The 19512-nt window shown below is 45.1% G+C and overlaps 1 protein-coding gene and 1 long non-coding RNA gene across 5 annotated transcripts in view; one reads left to right on the top strand and one right to left on the bottom strand.

Moving 5' to 3' along the window:
* The window catches only part of LOC117087119, a 43352-nt gene extending 40034 nt beyond the window's left edge, over nt 1-3318 (bottom strand). The window contains exon 1 of the long non-coding RNA XR_004438687.1: nt 3131-3318. This is a non-coding gene — a long non-coding RNA (uncharacterized LOC117087119). The remainder of the gene's footprint in view (nt 1-3130) is intronic.
* SLC26A8 (solute carrier family 26 member 8) overlaps nt 1-19512 on the top strand; it is an 83348-nt gene that overhangs the window by 54033 nt on the left and 9803 nt on the right. For all 4 annotated transcript variants that reach the window (XR_004438686.1, XM_033216949.1, XM_033216951.1 and 1 more), the window contains exons 11-17: nt 4408-4485; nt 10600-10695; nt 12130-12236; nt 12317-12386; nt 13427-13519; nt 13650-13781; nt 18048-18413. Coding sequence is in view for 3 of the 4 variants with exons in the window: in XM_033216949.1 (XP_033072840.1) it covers nt 4408-4485; nt 10600-10695; nt 12130-12236; nt 12317-12386; nt 13427-13519; nt 13650-13781; nt 18048-18413 (942 nt within the window). In the remaining variant the exon portion in view is untranslated. The remainder of the gene's footprint in view (nt 1-4407; nt 4486-10599; nt 10696-12129; nt 12237-12316; nt 12387-13426; nt 13520-13649; nt 13782-18047; nt 18414-19512) is intronic.

The following is a 19512-nucleotide window of genomic DNA, read 5'->3' as shown; positions in this document are numbered from 1 at the left end:
AATGATGGCAGAAGTGGGACTTTCATGGAGCACTGAAAGGGTTTAGGGTATGTGTAGATGGAAGGAGGAAGAAGGGCTTCAGTTCAGCCTCAGAGTTGTCTTAATGGCAGGATTCTACTTGTGCGTGTAATGCGGACTGGAGGAAGAATCGCTTTGCCAACTGCACTCATTGATTCTGGGAATAGAAAGGCCAAGTTTTGGGAGGGTTTTGGTGGACAATTGAATTTCCAACCCCTGAGCAAGCCCACTTTTAGCATTTGAGCCTGTTGGAAAGAAGGTCTGCCTCAAAGGTAGCCTATGGCACTCATTTTGTTTCCCACTGCCACCTTGTTCACCTGTGCAGCACAGTTCTGCCAGTGACACCTCTCAAGGCAGTGCAGTGGCCCTCCACAGGGAGGCATGTCCCTAGGAATGCTGAAAAGCCCTCCCTGAGGCCTTGACATGCCATTGCAAATCGCTGGCTCAAGCAGAGAATGCTGCTGACCCCTGGCCCTACACATGGCAGCTGTCCAGACTATACTCTTGAGTTCCAAATCTGGACCAGAAAAGGCCTCTGAGACTCATTCATCTTCTTCATTCCATGGGAGTGGAGTTTTCTCTCTACCTGTTATCTCTAGAGGCCTTAAGATTTTTTTTTTTTTGGTAGAGACAGGGTCTCACTATGTTGTCCAAACTCCGGGCCTCAAGCGATCTTCTCACTTCGGCCCCCCAAAGTGCTAGGATTACAGGCATGAGCCACTGTGCCCCAAACTCTTGGGGGCTTTTGATTCACTCTGCCTGAGAATGCCCCTATTTCTTCAAAGTTCCTTAGGACTGCAGAAAAGAGAAACAGGGGGCTGGCTCTGAACCTCTCAAAAATAACCTGCCCTCAAGGGTCACTTTGTTTTTATTTTTTATCTGGCATAGATGCAAACTGTGTATATGTGTCTAGATTTCATTTAATTTATCGCTGTCTAGAACGCATTTCCCTCCAGTGGTTGCAGCAAAACCTACTGGTCCTTCTGGCCACAGCCTCAGCCTGAGGCATTGGCAGGGCTGACCCATGGCAAAGGGGATGTGATGAACCCTAGTGGGCCTGTGGCCACCTGGGCTGTCCCGCAGTCCATCTTTCTGCTCATCCTGTTCTTAGCATTGTGCTCCCCTGTTCTCCAAGATTAGGTTTCTTTCATTGCTCCCTGTTTGCTAAGGACCTGCCTTGCCCAGGCTCCCAGAAGAGCTTTAAAAATGGGTTATTGTAAAAGAGAGAAATGAATGTGTTGTGTTCTTTTTAGAGGAAGCCAGTGGGGCTGTGGAGAGAGCCTGGATTTTGGAGTCAGATGGTCAGGGGAGGTTGAACTTGACTCCATGCTTCCTAGATGTATGTGACCTTGGGCAAATTAATTTTGCTCTCTGAGGCTCTAGTCTTCATCTGCAAATGGGGATAAGACAAACTTGCCCGTTGTGAGAATTAAATTAGATGCTAATGGATACCTGTCACTTAAGAGTTCAAAAATCATCACTTCTACCCCAAGACCCAAGTGCCTGGGCAGGTGTCCATCATCTGCTATTCTGCTTCATGGAATCCCCTGTACATGGACCAATTGATGGCTGAGGGTCTGCATGTTGCTTGTGGCTATGGCTGTGGCTATGGGGACTCACATGGCTTTGACTCTCTGGAGAGAAGGCAGAGTCAGTCTTTGTTCAAGAAAGTCTGGAAAAGTGATGGAAAATCTGGTCAGAAAAACAAAGCATGCATGAGATGTAAAGCAGACAGACAGTGCTTGCTCTCATCAGAGCCTGTTCAGGCACTGAGGCTGAGCTTCTGAGAGCCATCGAGCACCTTACTGAGGCACAATGCCACTGAGGATGGTCCTCTGATCCCAAAGCCCATTCCGATGACTGTGCAGCCAAGAGAGACACAATTATTGGCAGGCTTCCAACCCTCTCCGAGCAGTTAATTTTATGGGATTTGGTGTCCAGTTTGTGCTCATTTTGACCTAGGTTTTTGTTGTTGTTGTTGTTGTTTTTGCTGTTTAGAGATGGAGTTCTGCTCTTGTTGCCCTGACTAGAGTGCATTGGTGCAGTCTTGGCTCACTGCAACCTCTGCCTACCGGGTACAAGCAATTCTCCTGCCTTAGCCTCCGAAGTAGCTGGGATTACAGGCACCTGCCACTATGCCCAGCTAATATTTTTTATTTTTAGTAGAGATGGTGTTTCACCATGTTGGCCAGGCTGGTCTCAAACTCCTGACCTCAGGTAATCTGCCTGGCTTGGCCTTCCAAAGTGCTGGGATTACAGGTGTGAGCCACCACACCTGGCCTAACCTAGTTTTATACAACTTATTGTGCTGTGTGCCTGCCTTTGTTTCCTTAAAAATAATCAAAAGAATCTTGGAGAAAAAAAGTGGCAGAATAGAAAAGGCCTGATATAGATTTCCTGTGCTAATGAAAATAGTTTTCTTCTATAGCATCAGCAAAGGCCAACTGAAGCTAGAGGCAGAAGTTAGATCCAGCAACAGGCTGACATGTCACCTGGCTGGAGAGGCTTTGGGGTTACCTGTCTCAGTTCCACAGTGTCTGAAATGTTTGCCATCAGAGCTTTCTGAGTTTCAGTTATGGTGATCCATTTTCCTGAGTCCTTCCTACACTACTCTCATGTGATTCAGCCTTTCCATATCAGGCCACTCACTTTAGCTGTGAATCAGCTGGGACGGGGAAAGAAAGAAGAAGGATGTTGATTGCATTGCTATTATTTTCAGCAATACATTTATATGGCAAATAGCAATGAGTAGTGAGAGGGAACCCAGTGGGAAGATGTGTTTTCTCCCCCCATGTAAAAATTACAGAGAAAAATTAGAGAATCATTGCTGAGTGGTCCTTTGGTAGATTAGAATTGAGAGACTCCCTCTGTTCTTGCTTTTCTGTGCCCTTGTTTTGATTTGTGGCTATAGTTTTGCCCCATCCCCTATTCCCATCACAGTGGAAAATGACACTGGTTTCTATTATTTGTCTTACTAGGGGCTTACAAAATGGAAATTTACCAATAGAGGATATAATGAGTTCAGGACTATGCAGACAGCATTGGGCTTATCAAGGAAACTATGCTTCTTAGTTTTCCACCCTTATTTTGCCAAGTGAGAATCACTGCTTACCAAGAGACACTGAGCCCAGAGTAGTCAACCCAACTGGGATAGGATCCAGAGCTGCTATATACAGCCTTGACTCATGTTTGTAGCTTTTTCTTTCTTTCTTTCCTTTTGATGGCCCTGAAGCAGAGAGAAACTAAAGCAGGAAAATGGGAAGTGATTATCTTTGTGTGAAGATGAAGCTCCAGGGCTGGGCACGGTGGCTCAAGCCTGTAATCCCAGCACTTTGGGAGGCCGAGATGGGCGGATCACGAGGTCAGGAGATGGAGACCATCCTGGCTAACACGGTGAAACCCCGTCTCTACTAAAAAAAAAAAAATACAAAAAACTAGCCGGGCGAGGTGGTGGGCGCCTGTAGTCCCAGCTACTCGGGAGGCTGAGGCAGGAAAATGGCATAAACCCGGGAGGCGGAGCTTGCACTGAGCTGAGATCCGGCCACTACACTCCAGCCTGGGCGACAGAGCGACACTCCGTCTCAAAAAAAAAAAAAAAAAAAAGATGAAGCTCCACTGAAGCTGCTAGATGGGCAGTTACCCAAGCAGCAAACAGGAGAGTGAGGGGTGGGAAATTTGTTTACATAGGAAGTAGGATGGTTGGGATTTTAGGGCTGACACTGAGGAGCTACTAGGGCTTTTCTTTCCTTTTCTTGAGATGGAGTCTCGCTCTGTCACCAGGCTGGAGTGCAGTGGTGCGATTGTGGCTCACCGCAATCTCTGTCTTCAAGTGATTCTCCTCCCTCAGCCTCCCAAGTAGCTGGAATTACAGGCGTGCACCACCACGCCCAGCTAATTTTTGTATTTTTAGGAGAGACGGGGTTTCACCATGTTGGCCAGGATGGTCTCCATCTTTTGACCTCGTGATCTGCCCGCCTCAGCCTCCCAAAGTGCTAGGATTATAGGTGTGAGCCACTGCGCCCAGCCAACTAGGGCTTTTCTAAATTGTGCAAGGAGAGGTTAAACTTAGGAGGAGATGCAAATCAGATTTTAGGAGAATTCATATTCATAGCACAGAGCAGTGGCAGTAAAGATTCAAATGCCCAGTACAATGTGGAACTTTTCAGGGAGCATCTTTCCATTCATTCAGGGAGTATTTATTGAGTACCTAGTATGTGTTTAGCACTTTGATAAGACTTGAAAATGTCAGTTCAACAAAAATACACTTGGGCTGAACTCAACTCCTTTTAAGAAAAACTGACATGCTTCTCACCAAGCAGAAGGCCTCAGTTGCAGACAGGGACCAATACGTTCCTGATGGTGTCTCTCCAACTGGCTCTGTCTCCTCAGTTTGCATCTCTGGTAGGCGCAGGTGTGATGCTGCTCCTGATGGTGAAGATGGGACACTTTTTCTACGCACTGCCAAATGTAAGTAGAACTGATCAAATAACTAAGTCAACAATGACCAGGGCTCTGGATTGCTCTTTGGTGTGTGTGTGCGTGTGCAGGGGGCATCTCCGAGGAGAACTGCATTCGGATTATCCCCAATGGCTGCTCCAGCCTATCTCTAGTCCCTTTCATTCAAAATAATAGTATCTGCATCACAGGGTTAAGGTTAAATGATGTGATATATATATACACACACACATATATTTATGTATAAGTATAAGATCTATATGGTGTGTCGATAGATAGATGTAATAGTATTGGGCCTATAGTAAACACTCAAGAAGCATTAGTTATAGGGCCGGGCACCATGGCTGGCACCTGTAATCCCAGCACTTTGGGAGGCCAAGGTGGGCAGATTGCCTGAAGTCAGGAGTACAAGACCCGCCTTGCCAACATGGAGAAACCCCGTCTCTACTAAAAATACAAAAATTAGCTGGTCATGGTGGTGCGTGCCTGTAATCCCAACTACTTGAGGGGCTGAGGCAGGAGAATCTCTTGAACCTGGGAGGCAGAGATTGCAGTGAGCCAAGATCCCACCACTGCACTCAAACCTGGGCTACAGAGCGAGACTCCATCTGAAAAAAAAAGCATTAGTTATAGGCCAAGAGTGGTGTAATCCTAGCACTCTGAGAGGCCAAGTTGGGCAGATGACTTGAGATCAGGAGTTCAAGATCAGCCAGGCCAACATGGCAAAACCCTGTCTCTACTAAAAATACAAAAATTAGCTGGATATGGTGGCAGATGCCTATAATCCCAGCCACTCCAGAGGCTGAAGGCAGAGAATCACTTGAACTTGGGAGGCTGCAGTGAGCTGAGGTCATGCCATTGCACTCCAGCCTGGGTGACCGAGTGAGACTGTCTCAGTAAATAAATAAATAAGTTATTATAATTATAATTAAATCATCTTTTTATTGCTTAAGCTATAAAGTAAGTTTCATAAGTAAGGATTCAGTGAAAAATGACCAAAATAGACTTCAGATGCCACACCAACATGGGCTTGGAAACTCACTGTGCATTCATGCCATCTGTTTTCCTACACTGCTTCCACAAGGCCTTGTTCTGCATTTGTGTGAACTCAGTCTTCCCATTGCTGCCACACTGCCTCTTGATTAGTTCACAACACTAGAAGGCAGGTCTGAAAGTTGTGTCTTAACTCAGTATTCAGCTAGGATGCCTCTATATACAAATGTGTCATTTCTTCCCTTTGTGTGAAACTGAGCACCTTGTAGTTAGAGATGCCAGGTTTGTTAATTACTAGCTATAATCCTTCTGTTCTTAAGTTACAGTAGGTCTATACTCAGTGACCATCATCTCCTTTTAAGTTTTCTTCATGTTCCTGTTAGCCATTTTTATATAGTACTTAGGGAGGTGAGAGAAGGTTTATTTGTGGATGTAGCAGCTTGGTTACACACCGAGGTGGCTGTCCCTGAAGCTGGGGTGGTTGTAAATGTGATCTCCATCCTTCTGAATGCTTCCTTTCCACCTGGTGAATAGCAGGTTTCAGTAGAGCACCCACAAGGCTGCTGCTGCCTTCTGCTCATATGATTCACAGACCTTGGAGCCAAGGCATGGAATCTATGCAAGGAGGGTGGAACTAGTAAGCTCAAATTGACACGCAAGCGGTCCTCTGATTCCCAGTAGAGGTCATCTCCAGTTTCCACAGCACCTTTGTTGTTATCACTGTTGGAATCTATTTTAGGAGGGCCACTCACTAATTTACTTTAGATATGGATATTTTTTCTTTACAACTAAATGAAGCAGAATTTTAAAATTCCAAACAAAAATGATCAGAGTTCACTGAAGGGTAGTGATAAAAGTTGGGACTCCTTTATTATAAACATGTTGGGGACAGAACAGCCCTTGCTTTTGGCTGCCATGTTGCATCACATTACTTTTATAGCACCTAGTTAGCATGTTTCTGAGTGAGCAGTTGTGATACAAGAAGATCAATGGAATAGTTGAATTACTGTAACAATAAGGTTCTGTGAGTACTAAGCTATAAATGACTTCTTCCTTTCTTGAAAAACTGTGACTAGTTGCAAAACCCTTGTTAAGAGTCATTAGTAGAGCATTCAGGCTAGGATCTCAACTAGTTTCAAGAGGACCAACACAAATTTTGAAAAACATGATACAAAATAATATATTCAATATTATTCCAATTTTGTGTGGAAGAAAAACACAGAACATACCAGTGGTTATCTCTGGGATAATGGAAATTATGTATGAGTTTAACTCATCTTTATACCATGAGCATGTTTCACCTTAATATTTAGAAGGATAAAAACGTTGTTGCATATTATTTTATGAAAAGATTTGTTTCCTCTCCATACACCCTGCCTCATGTCAAAAACCTTTCAAAAACCCTACGAGGTTGAGTCTCTTTTCCTTCCCACCGTATTTCTTCAAACTGAAGGAAGTTTGGAGATTCTGGACTGGAAAGAAGATAGCATAGTGGCAAAGATGGTATGGTGGGAAAGAAGTAATTTCTGCCAACTTCATCTTTGCTTTTCCCTCCTCTACTGACCTGTTGTGTCTAACGGGTCACTGGGTACCCTCAGAAAGCCAGAGTAAGCATGGACTCAGCCATTCCTCATGGTAGGATTAGTTCTAATTCCCAGGCAGAGAATATAGAGGAGAGGACAGCTAGGAAAGGGCTAAGAAATTAAACCAATACAGGAATTTCATGACCACAAGAAAATCTTTTTTTTTTTTTTTTGAGATGGGAGTCTCCCTCTGTTGCCCAGGCTGGAGTGCAGTGGCATGATCTCAGCTCAGCTCAGCTCACTTCAACCTCCGCCTCCCAGGTTCAAGCGATTTTCCTACCTCAGCCTCCGGAGTAGCTGGGATTACAGGCACCTGCCACCACACCTGGCTAATTTTTGCATTTTTAGTAGAGACAGGGTTTCGCCATGTTGGCCAGGCTGGTCTTGAACTCCTGACCTCAGGTGATCCACCCACCTCAGCCTCCCAAAGTGCTGGGATTACAGGTGTGAGCAAAAATGTTTCTTTTTTTTCTTTTTGAGTTGAAGTTTCACTCTCGTTGCCCAGGCCGGAGTGCAATGGCACAATCTTGGCTCATGGCAACCTCCGCCTCCCAGATTCAAGCCATTCTCCTGCCTCAGCCTCCTGAGTAGCTGGGATTACAGGCATGTGCCATCATACCCAGATAACTTTTTTGTATTTTTAGTAGAGACGGGGTTTCTCCATATTGGTCGGGCTGGTCTCAAACACCCGACCTCAGGTGATTCCACCCGCCTCGGCCTCCCAAAGTGCTGGGATTACAGGCATGAGCCACGGCGCCCAGCCAGGTGTGAGCAAAAATGTTTCTTAAAAGTGGGTTAAATTCTACTTTGAAGCCCTGACAATTTTTATATCCTTGTGCGCATAAATCTTCATTTTCTCATATTTAGGAAACTTTCTTTCCATTATAAAAGTAAACATGCTCATTTTCAAAACTTTAGAAAATGCAAAATAGATTAAAATGTCATTCACAATCACAAATAAAACCACCATTAACATTTTGGCATCTATCCAACCAATATTATTTTCTATAAATGGATATCACTTTGCATAGTTGTAACCTAACTGTACAATTTTATATTTGTTTTTATTTAATAGATAGCATGATACTTCATTCTATAACATTTGACATTATTGGAAAATTAGGTTGTCTACATTTTTGTTATAAATAACAATGAGTAATTTTGTATGTCTACCTTTTTTTTTGAGACAGGGTCTCATTCTCTTGCCCAGACTGTAGACCAGTGGCCCAATCTCGGCTCACTGCAACCTCTGCCTCCCAGGCTTGAGGAATTCTCCTACGTCGGCCTCCCCAGTAGCTGGGATTACAGGCGCATGCCACTACTGCCCGGCTAATTTTTGTATTTTTAGTAGAGACGAGGTTTCACTGTGTTGGCCAGGCTGGTCTCGAACTCCTGACCTCAAATTATCCACCCACCTTGGCTTCCCAAAGTGCTGGGATTACAGGCATGAGCCACCATACCTGGTACATCTACAGTTTTCTAGATTTAAGATTTTTTTTTTGAGACAGAGTCTCTGTCACCCAAGCTGGAGTACAGTGGTATGATCTTGGCTCACTGCAACCTCCGCCTCCCAGGTTCAAGTGATTCTCATGCCTCAGCCTCTTGAGTAGCTGAGATTACAGGCATGTATCACCATGCCCAGCTAATTTTTGTATTTGTAGTAGAGACAGGTTTTTGCCACATTGGCTAAATTGATCTGGAACTCCTGGCTTCAAGACATCCGCCTGCCTCAGACTCCCAAAGTGCTGGGATTACAGACATGAGCCACTGTGTCTGGCCAAGATTTAGGATAAATTTCTAAAAGTAAAACAAAGATTTTGGGTGAAAACATATCAGCATTTCTGGATATATTGTCAAGTGATTTTCCCAAAGGGCACTGCCCTATTATACTCAACAACCATGTACAAAGGGTATTATCAATGCTTTTATTTTATTTTTTTGAGACAGGGTCTTGCTCCTTCACTGGGCTGGAGTGCAGTGGCACGATCACAGCTCACTGCAACCTCCATCTCCCAGGCTTAAGTGATCCTCCCACCTCAGTCTCCCGAGTAGCTGGGACTATAGTCGCATGCCACCACACCTGGTTAATTTTTTTTTTTTTTTTGTAGAGATGGCATCTCACTATGTCACCCAGGCTGGTCTCAAACTCCTGGGCTCAAGTGATCCTCCTGCCTCAGCCTCACAAAGTGCTAGGATTACAGGCATGAGCCACCACACTTGGCTATCAGTATTTTAAATTTGCTCATTTAATTTGATAAACAAAATGGTATTTCATTAGTGAAATCATTACAGTATATTATGATTCAACATGAAGAAAAGCCCAGTTGGAATTGTTTTAGAGTTTCTGTGAGTGTAAGTTCTCTTAATTAATCATCCCATCTGAGAATGGTTTCTAGATAATGTAGATAACAGATATGTCAAGCAAACCAGACAAGGCAAGGCCAAGTAGCCAAAGGCACCAGCTCCCATGGGTCTTGTTCCACACACCAAAAGTAACAGAGAAACAGAAGGGGATAGATGACTATAACCTTTAGCTATGCCTGGTGAGATGTCAGAGCCCTGGCCCCTGCGAGTGGTTGACTTGTGGGTTGGGAAAAAGAATTGACTGACAATAGTATAGGTTTGAAAAAGGAAAGTTTATTAGAAGGGAAGAACACTGCAAAAGGATGCAGCAAAACACTGCTGAGGCGCCTCAGCAAGAGGACTGAGTGCGCTGTGGTGGAAGTTTTCCTTAGGAGCATTTGTGGACCTTAAGGCGGGAGCTTAGGGTTGTAAAACGAGTTTTAGCACAGTGTTCCAGAGATGTATAGAAATTTTTGTTACTTACAAAAGTTGAAAGAGGCCTGGAATCACATGCCGATTTTAGATATTAGGGAAGTTTGATTACTTCTAAATTCCTAGATAAGGAGTTTTGCCTCCAGATGGCCTGTTGGATGGTCATTAGGTGGTCTTTGCTCCCTTCTGTATTGCTCAGATAAGAAGTTTTTGTCTGCGGGGCCTGTTCAATGCTAAGGAGGTGATTTTCGCTTTCCTCAAGTTACTCTTTCTCTCACTGTCTATGAGAGTAATGAACTATCTGAATCTACAAGGGGCCATTGTCAGCTTTCCTGGCTGAATCAGTCAGGCCTTGACCTTGGCCTGAACTTGCCTTGTGTTTTTGGCAAATTAAGGAGGAGCGCAAAGAAAAATGTAGAGACAAAATTAGCCGAGAGTGATGGCATGCACCTGTAGTCCCAGCTACTTGGGAGGTTGAGTGGGGAGGACGTCTTGAGCCCAGGAGTTTGAGGCTGCAGTGAGCTATGATGGCACGCCACTGTACTCCAGCCTGGGCAAGAGCGAGACCCTGTCTCAAAAAGGAAGAGAAAAGAGAAACGAAGAGAAAATTTATTTGATTGGACAATGAGTTGGAACATAGACATGGTATTCATATAAAATATCAATGCAAAATATCTCAAAGTGGCAAGGCTAACATTTTGTGATTCCGTGGTGGGGATTTATGAGTTTTACACCCCAAAGGGAATATGAACCAGGATTTATCTTTTCCCCTCAGGCTGTGCTGGCTGGTATTATTCTGAGCAACGTTGTTCCCTACCTTGAAACCATTACTAACCTACCCAGTCTGTGGAGGCAGGACCAATATGACTGTGTGAGTGTAGATGCCCTGGTTGAGCAAGGGGAGGGCAGAAGGGAGGTTGGAGAGAGGGAGCAAGAACAAACAAAAGAGATCTGCCATGGACCTAAAGAACACAAACAGCTCTTTGATGCCTAGTACTCCAGTTTTGCTTTACAAAGGAGAGTCAAGGTTGTTGGTGCAAGAAAACACAAAGACCTCATTCCAACTATGCAAAATTAAATGAAAGGGATTAAGTGGCTACAGTCACATCCAAATCTAGCAAAAAGGATTTATCATTCATTGCATATTTGAATGACTTTTTTTGTTTTGTTTTGTTTTGTTTTGAGACAGAGTCTCGCTCTGTCGCCCAGGCTGGAGTGCAGTGGCGCAATCTCAGCTCACTGCAAGCTCCACCTCCCGCAAATGGGTTTGCGCCATTCTCCTGCCTCAGCCTCCTGAGTAGCTGGGACTACAGGTGCCTGCCACCACGCCTGGTGAATTTTTGTATTTTTAGTAGAGACAGGGTTTCACCATATTGACCAGGCTGGTCTCAAACTCCGGACCTTGTGATCTGCCCGCCTCGGCCTCCCAAAGTTCTGGGATTACAGGCGTGAGCCACCGCACCCAGCCTTGAATGACTTTTAATCCAGTTAATGTAAATACATTTTAGGATATGAGTCTCCAATCCCAATAAGAGAAGGAGGTATCTTGTCAGGCAGAATAACTGCTGGAGCACACTGCTTCTCTCTGGAGCACAAAACCAGAGGTCAGAAAGGGGAAACAGCAAGAAATAAAAGGTGGAGGATAGAATGTGATGAGAGGAGGACCCAGGAGAGGCAGAGAAATATAAAAGGGAGTAACTTTTGGAGCCAGATCCCTGAGGAGCTAACAGGGGATGTGTACACTGCACAGATAAAGTTGCTATTCCAGAAGGAGGCATAACACTTCAAACAAGATGGAAGAGAATAAGGAAACGTTGAGTACAGATACTGACAAGTGGCAGGTGGTGAGGAAAGTAGATATTTAAGGGAATTTCAGCCTATTTTTCTTCTGTGTAGATGAAGTAATGGAGAAGGTGCTGGGGTAGGGACTTGAAAAGGATGGTAAAGATTTGCAACAACCCTTATAGGTCTTAAAATAGCAACTACCATTTGGCGAGTATGCTAGTTGGTTTTGCAAATGGTATTCCTAATCTCAACAAAGCCTATAAGGTAGACATTATTACTATTTTGCACATGAGGAAATTGAAGTTTTGAGAGAGATTTGAAGACAGAGGCGACCAGGGATGCATAAAAGAATTGCTAGGCATCCTTGAGGGCCCCAGTTCATGTGGCTGTGGAATATTTCTCTAAAGCCCAGGTGTAGTAAGGGAGAGGGTAAAGGTGAGTTGAGAAACAGGACTGATCATTTTCTCAGTTGTACTTGTTTCCATGATCTTCCTTTTTCCCTCATTCCCTTTTCCATAAGGCTCTTTGGATGATGACATTCTCATCTTCAATTTTCCTGGGACTGGACATTGGACTAATTATCTCAGTAGTTTCTGCTTTCTTCATCACCACTGTTCGTTCACACAGGTACTTTGCCTCAGGTAATAGGAGGTTAACAAGGCAAGGTAAGGCAACTCTGACCTAAAGGCAAGTGCATTTCCTTTCAGAGCTAAGATTCTTCTCCTGGGTCAAATACCTAACACCAACATTTATAGAAGCGTCAATGATTATCGGGAGGTAAGAATCCAAATTGGTCCCATTTCTCTGCCCAAGGGATAGGGTGGGCCCCACCTCATGCTCAGTTTTTCTACAAAATCCCTTGCCATTGTTTCCTGCACTGCAGATACACATTTACAAAGGAGGGGGATGTGATGTACACTGGTAGAGATGGGTCCTTTGGTTTTGTTTTTTTTGGAGACAGAGTCTTGCTCTGTTACCCAAGCTGGACAGTGCAGTGGCTCGATCTCGGTTCACTGCAACCTCCACCTCCCAGGTTCAAGAAATTCTCCTGCCTCAGCATCCCCAGTAGCTGGGATTACAGGCATGCCCCATCATACCCCGCTAATTTTTTGTATTTTAGTAGAGATGGGGTTTCACCATGTTGCCCAAGCTGGTCTTGGACTCCTGAGCTCAGGCAATCTGCTTGCCTCAGCCTTCCAGAGTGCTAGGATTACAGGCATGACTCACCACGCCTGGCCAAGACGGGTTCTTAAGTAGCTAAATTCTTATAGTATTGTAGCCAGTTAAAGATTATTTGTAAATGTAGTTTAAGGAGAGTTCGGCCAAGAAAAAGAGAGGAGTAAGGAAATGGAGGGTGAAAGAAGACAGCAGGAAAAGCCTGAGGGTGAAAATGAGAGGAAATAATTTTCTAGGTTTTGTCTCTAATAAAGAAGAATACAGGCCGGGTGCGTTGGCTCATACCTGTAATTCCAGCACTTTGGGAGGCCAGGCGTTTGAGACCAGTGTGGCTAACATGGTGAAACCCCGTCTCTACTAAAAATGAAAAATTAGCAGGGCATGACGGCAGGTGCCTGTAATCCCAGCTACTCAGGAGGCTGAGGCAGGAAAATTGCTTGAACCCGAGAAGTGGAGGTTGCAGTGAGCCAAGATCACACCATTGCACTCCAGCCTGGGCGACAGAGTGAGACCCTGTCTCAAAAAAGCAAAATAAGAAATAAAAAAGAAGAATACAGACTCTAGGAGCTTCTAAGGACATATTATTCTTGCTCCATAAAAGAACTAAGAAATTTCCCTCAACTTCACATTTTGTCTTGCAGATCATCACCATTCCTGGGGTGAAAATCTTCCAGTGCTGCAGCTCAATTACATTTGTAAATGTTTACTACCTAAAGCATAAGCTGTTAAAAGAGGTAACTGCCCTCCTGCCCGCCTTTCTTTCTTGACCTGTCCATCTGCCCCCCCGCACTGGCATCCCTCTCCCACTCTTTCACCTTCTGTTCCACCATTCTCCCTCTGAATGAAACCTCTCATGTCTTTCAGGTTGATATGGTAAGGGTGCCTCTTAAAGAAGAAGAAATTTTCAGCTTGTTTAATTCAAGTGACACCAGCCTACAGGGAGAAAAGATTTGCAGGTGCTTCTGCAACTGTGATGATCTGCAGCCACTGCCCAGGGTTAGAAATGCCTTTTCTTTCCTGTATTTTTCTCCATACTTTATAAAGAAGTACACTAGTCATTTCTTAAAAAAAAAAAAAAAAAAAGTCAAAACCACTAAGGGATTTTGACTTTTAGATGGACCATGGAGAATTCAGAAATTAAGATACAAGGTTCCTCTCACCTTGGCGGCTTGACTGGAAAAAAATAAAGGCACAAAGATCCCCCTTGAGGTTCAGGTTTTCACATGAAAGTAGGTGGGAAGTGTTCTGACTTCTACTGGATGACCAGTGACCAGAATACAGTTTGCCTGTTGAGATTGAAATAGCTGTATCTATTTCCCTGGCTTTCAGCTGCCTAGCTTTAGATTTCTGAAAATAAGTGACTTAAAGATTGTTTTCTGATTCCAACTAGGGCAGGGTCAAGGTTGCTGTACTTCTCAAGGATCTGCCAGGGTCTCCTGATGTCTTCCTGTGGCCAAGAAAATGATGATGGGAGATAGGGGGAAAGGAGCGGGGAGGATGAGCACAGGCTGCTATTTCAGAGGGGAATTTTATAGCATTTGAAGGTTATTTTCACTGATGAGAATTACAGAGTGTTCATTATTTCCAACCTGGACTTGGTATAAGTAGTCCCTTCCCCCAGAGCAGGATTGCTCATTTCTAGCTTTTGGGTATTTCGGCAATCACCTAGTCTATAGCGCGCGTTCTGGAGGGGCAGCTCTCTCTATACACAAAGATTTATATTCTCCCCCACAACACACACACACACACAAACGCCTCCACCTGCCACACAGGTGCTTGCAAAACCCTGAGCATCCACTCTTGTTCCCACAATTCTAATGGAGCATAGGTTCTACTGAGCTACTGAGACGGGGTTTCACCATGTTGGCCAGGCTAGTCTCCAACTCCCGACCTCAGACGATCCACCCGCCTCAGCTTCCCAAAGTGCTGGGATTACAGAGGTGAACCACCACACCTGGCTTGTTTATTTTCTTCCATAATAGTGGTATATCTTAAAATTGACAAAATAGCATAGTGAATCATGCAATATAGCATATAGCTGTCTTTTAAATTGTATGTTTAGATTCTAACAGTCTTGAGTAGCTGGGATTACAGGTATGTGCCACCACGCCTGGCTAATTTTGTATTTTTAGTAGAGATGGGGTTTCACCATATTGGTCAGGCTGGTCTTGAACTCCAGACCTCAGGAGATCCACCCACCTTGGCCTCCCAAAGTGCTGGGATTACAGGTGTGAGCCACCGTGCCCGGCTAGATTCTAACAGCTCTTAAAACTTCAAGTAAGGGGAGACTGGCATAAGCTCAAAAGCCAGAAAAACTTTATAGTAGCAACGGACTATGCTGGGAAATTTATGAGAGAATTTTGGATTGATGTTGGATAGGAAAAAAAAAAAAAGAGGATTCCCACTCCATGGACAGGCTTGGACAGACACCAAGGTAGAAATAAATGTGGGGCTCTTAGGATAAGAGGCTTAGCCTGGGAAGTAAGGTCAGGAAGGTAAGATATGAGGGGATTGTAAGAAAGATAAGAATGTAGAGTAGGCCGGGCATGGTGGCTCACGCCTGTAATCCCAGCACTTTGGGAGGCCGAGGCGGGCAGATTACAAGGTCAGGAGATCGAGACCATCCTGGCGAACACAGTGAAACCCCGTCTCTACTAAAGAATACAAAAAATTAGCCGGGTGTAGTGGCGGGCGCCTATAGTCCCAGCTACTCAGGAGGCTGAAGCAGGAGAATGGCGTGAACCCAGGAGGCGGAGGTTGCAGTGAGCCGAGATTGCGCCACGCCACTGTACTCCAGCCTGGGCGACAGAGCAAGACTCCGTCTCAAAAAAAAAAAAAAAAGAACGTAGAGTAGATGAAGGAGAGAAAAGAAGGATCTCAGACGGCCGGGCATGGTGGCTCACGCCCATAATCCCAGAACTTTGGGAGGCCAAGGCAGGCGGATCACCTGAGGTCAGGAGTTCGAAACTAGCCTGGCCAACATGGTGAAACCCTGTCTCTACTAAAAATACAAAATTAGCCGGGCGTGGTGGCCCACGCCTGTAATCCCAGCTACTCCAGAGTCTGAGGCAGGAGAATTGCTTGAACCCAGGAGGCGCAAGTTCAGTGAGCCAGAATCTGTGCCATTGCACTCCAGCCTGGGCGACAAGAGCGAAACTCCGTCTCAAATACAAAACAAACAAAAAATGGTGGCTCTCAGAGAATTCCCTCTGCCTAGAGGAGCTCGCATCTCCCGCCACTGAACCAACCCTGGCCTGTTCCCCAAATGCCTGGCCCCAGTGACCTTGGGAACAGCTCTCTCCTTTGAACTGCAAACTGCAGCATTAGCATCTATCCACACCACTTTTCTTTTCTTTTCTGCTATACAATATATACTACCTCATATTGTTTTTAGCTTTAAATTTTAAAAATTTATTTAACAAGAAACAGTTAGAATAACATTAAAAAAAAAAAAATAGAAACATCGCCCAGAATTACAACACTCTAGCAAAGGAATTCTTCTCATTATTCCATGTGCCTTATAGTTCTCGTCCATATATATTCTTACTTATCATTTTTTTGTGAGACGGAGTTTTGCTCTTGTTACCCAGGCTGGAGTGTGATGGCGCGACCTTGGCTCACCACAAACTCCGCTTCCTGGGTTCAAGCAATTTTCCTGCCTCAGCCTCCCAAGTAGCTGGGATTACAGCCATTCACCACCCCACCCAGCTTATTTTGTATTTTTAATAGAGATGTGGTTTCTCCATGTTGGTCAGGCTGGTCTTGAACCCCCAGCCTCAGGTGATCTGCCTGCCTTGGCCTCCCACAGTGCTTGGCTTACAGACGTGAGCCACCCAACCACCCCCCAGCATTTTTTTTTTTTTTTTGAGATGGAGTGTCACTCTTGTTGCCCAACTGGAGTGTAATGACACAATTTCAGCTCACTGCAACCTCTGCCTTCTGGGTTCAAGCAATTCTCCTGCCTCAGCCTCCTAAGTAGCTGGGATTACAGGCATGCATCACCACGCCCGGCTAATTTTGTATTTTTAGTAGAGATAGGGTTTCGCTATGTTGGTCAGGCTGGTCTCGAACTCCTGACCTTAGATGATCCACCCACCTCAGCCTCCCAAAGTTCTGGGATTACAGGCATAAGCCACCATGCCTGGCCTTACTTATCCCTTTAATGAACATGTGCACACTGCCAGGTAGAGTCTGGTTCCTGTGAATGCAGAGTCCACATTTTCATCCTGCATATCATTGTGTTCCTGGTCCTTGGTACTGTCCTTAAGCTATAGCAGGCAGTCTGGGCCTTTAGGAGATTGATGCAGTGGTAAAGACAGCCTTGCTTGTGTAATTTTTTTTTTTTTTTTTGGAGATAAGGTCTTGCTCTGTTGCTCAGTCTGGAGTGTAGTGGTGTGATCACAGCTCACTGCAGCCTTGACCTCCCAGGCTCAAGCCATCCTCTCACCTCAGCCTCCCGAGTACCTGGGACAACAGGCGTGTGCCAGCTTTTTTTTTTTTTTTGGCGGGGTGTTGGGGGCAGGGTGCAACAGGGTCTCACTCTGTCACCCAGGCTGGAGTGTGCATTGGTGCAATCTTGGCTCACTGCAACCTTCACCTCCCAGGCTCAAGCAATCCTCCCACCTCAGCCTCCCCAGTAGGTGGGACTACAGGCTCACCAACACACCCAGCTTTTTTTTTTTTTTTTTTGTATTTTTTGTAGAGATAGGTTTTTGCCATGTTGCCCAGGGTGGTTTCGAACTGCTGAGCTCACGGGATCCACCTGCTTCGACTTTCCAAAGTGCTAGAATTATAGGCTTGAGCCATCGCACCCAGGCTTCAAGTGCTTTTTGTCTTCTTAAGGAAGTCTGAAAGGAGACTGTTGCACTGATAAAGGAAGGGGATGCTGAGACGAGGGACTGATGGGGAAAAAATACTTCACACAAAGTATTAGTAGGCACTGGAGACTAACTAGGACCCAAGGATGAGGTAAAGGAGTAAAACAAAGATGTTTTAAGTCTGACTCACTGGGACAGTGATGAACATCAGAAGTTGGGAGGGGGGTGTCGTGGGTGGTGAAGATGAGGAAAGATGACTGTGGTGGCTTCAGTTGTGAGCTTGAAGTGACAGATATCCAAGTGAAAAATGTACAGTACCTACTCTCAGGAGAAGTTTCATGAGAGAGGGACATGAGCTGGCAGAGACAAGAAGTAGCATCGTTGCAAGTCCTTCCGGCCCTTGTTGGTGTCTTACCACAGTCCTCCCTTAACTCTGTCGTCCCAGATTCTTTACACAGAGCGATTTGAAAATAAACTGGATCCCAACGCATCCTCTGTTAACCTGATTCACTGCTCACATTTTGAGAGCATGAACACAAGCCAAACTGCATCTGAAGACCAAGTGCCATACACGGTATCATCCATGTCTCAGAAGAATCAAGGGCAACAATATGAGGCGGTGGAGAAAGTTTGGCTTCCTAACTCATCAAGAAACAGCTCACCAGGACTGCCTGATGTGGCAGAAAGCCAGGGAAGGAGATCACTCATCCCTTACTCAGATGCGTCTCTACTGCCCAGTGTCCACACCATCATCCTGGATTTCTCCATGGTACACTATGTGGATTCACGGGGGTTAGTTGTATTAAGACAGGTAAGTACTGGGGAGGCCTTGGCAGGAGCTCTGATCCCCCTCCTACCATCCCAACCCCACCCTGATCCTGATTGAATTCTGTTAGTCATTGATCAGCTGTTATGTGACTGCTAGGCCACCAGAATCTTGGACACTGAAGACAGTATAAGGTCAATCAAAATAAAAATAGAATGAACCAATTCCTTTTTTTTTTTTTTTTTTTTTTTTGAGACAGAGCCTTGCTGTGTTGCCCAGGCTGGACTGTAGTGGCACAATCTCAGCTCACTACAACCTCTGCCTCCCAGGTTCAAGAGTTTCTCCTGCCTCAGCCTCCTGAGTAGCTGGAACTACAGGCATGTGTCACCACGTCCTGCTAATTTTTGTATTTTTGGTAGAGACGGGGTTTCACCACATTGGCCAGGCTGGTCTGAAACTCCTAACCTCAAGTGATCCGCCCGCCTTGGCCTACCAAAGTTCTGGGATTACAGGCGTGAGCCACCACGCCCAGCCTAAAATGAACCAGTTCTGATGTACTGAGCTGCGATTGGTTTGGTAAGCACAGAACATTATTATTTCTCAAGAAATGAAAAACAGGACGCTCTGAACTTCATTGAAACAGCAGTCTGTGCCACACCTAGTAACTCCTAGAACATCCTGGGAGTCAGCTGCAAATCTCTTCAAGGTGTAGGTCTGAATGCTTCAGAAAAAAAGCAGCTCACCAGGAATTCTCCACGGTTCAGCTGCTCTGAGCCAGCACTGTAAAAGGCACTGGGCTGTGTTGTACTCGAGTTTGAAGAGGGTGGGATGAAATGACACCTCAAACTTGGGGCTGCCTGTCCAGTACTTGCAGGGTCTTCCCCACTTCCTTCCACACCCACACATCTTCAGGTGAAAAGGACAGGGATGATTTTGCCTTCAAAAGCTGTGACCCTGGTCCTGACTTCTTTTCTACTCTTGGGTTTCTCTGGCAGTTCTCTTTTCTCTCCCTCCTATATGGTACAGACAGTTTAGGTGCACAGCTAACCATATTGATGTCATTGTTTAATGCCTCATAAGTATAATAGTCCTTTTTTAGCCAGCTTATCTCAGTTTGCAGCACTCCCTCTCCCTCTTGGTGATG

Source organism: Trachypithecus francoisi, unplaced genomic scaffold (genome assembly GCF_009764315.1).
Source record: "Trachypithecus francoisi isolate TF-2019V2 unplaced genomic scaffold, Tfra_2.0 Lachesis_group10, whole genome shotgun sequence".
NCBI lineage: Eukaryota > Metazoa > Chordata > Mammalia > Primates > Cercopithecidae > Trachypithecus > Trachypithecus francoisi.
This window is presented reverse-complemented; position numbering and strand designations above follow the sequence as displayed.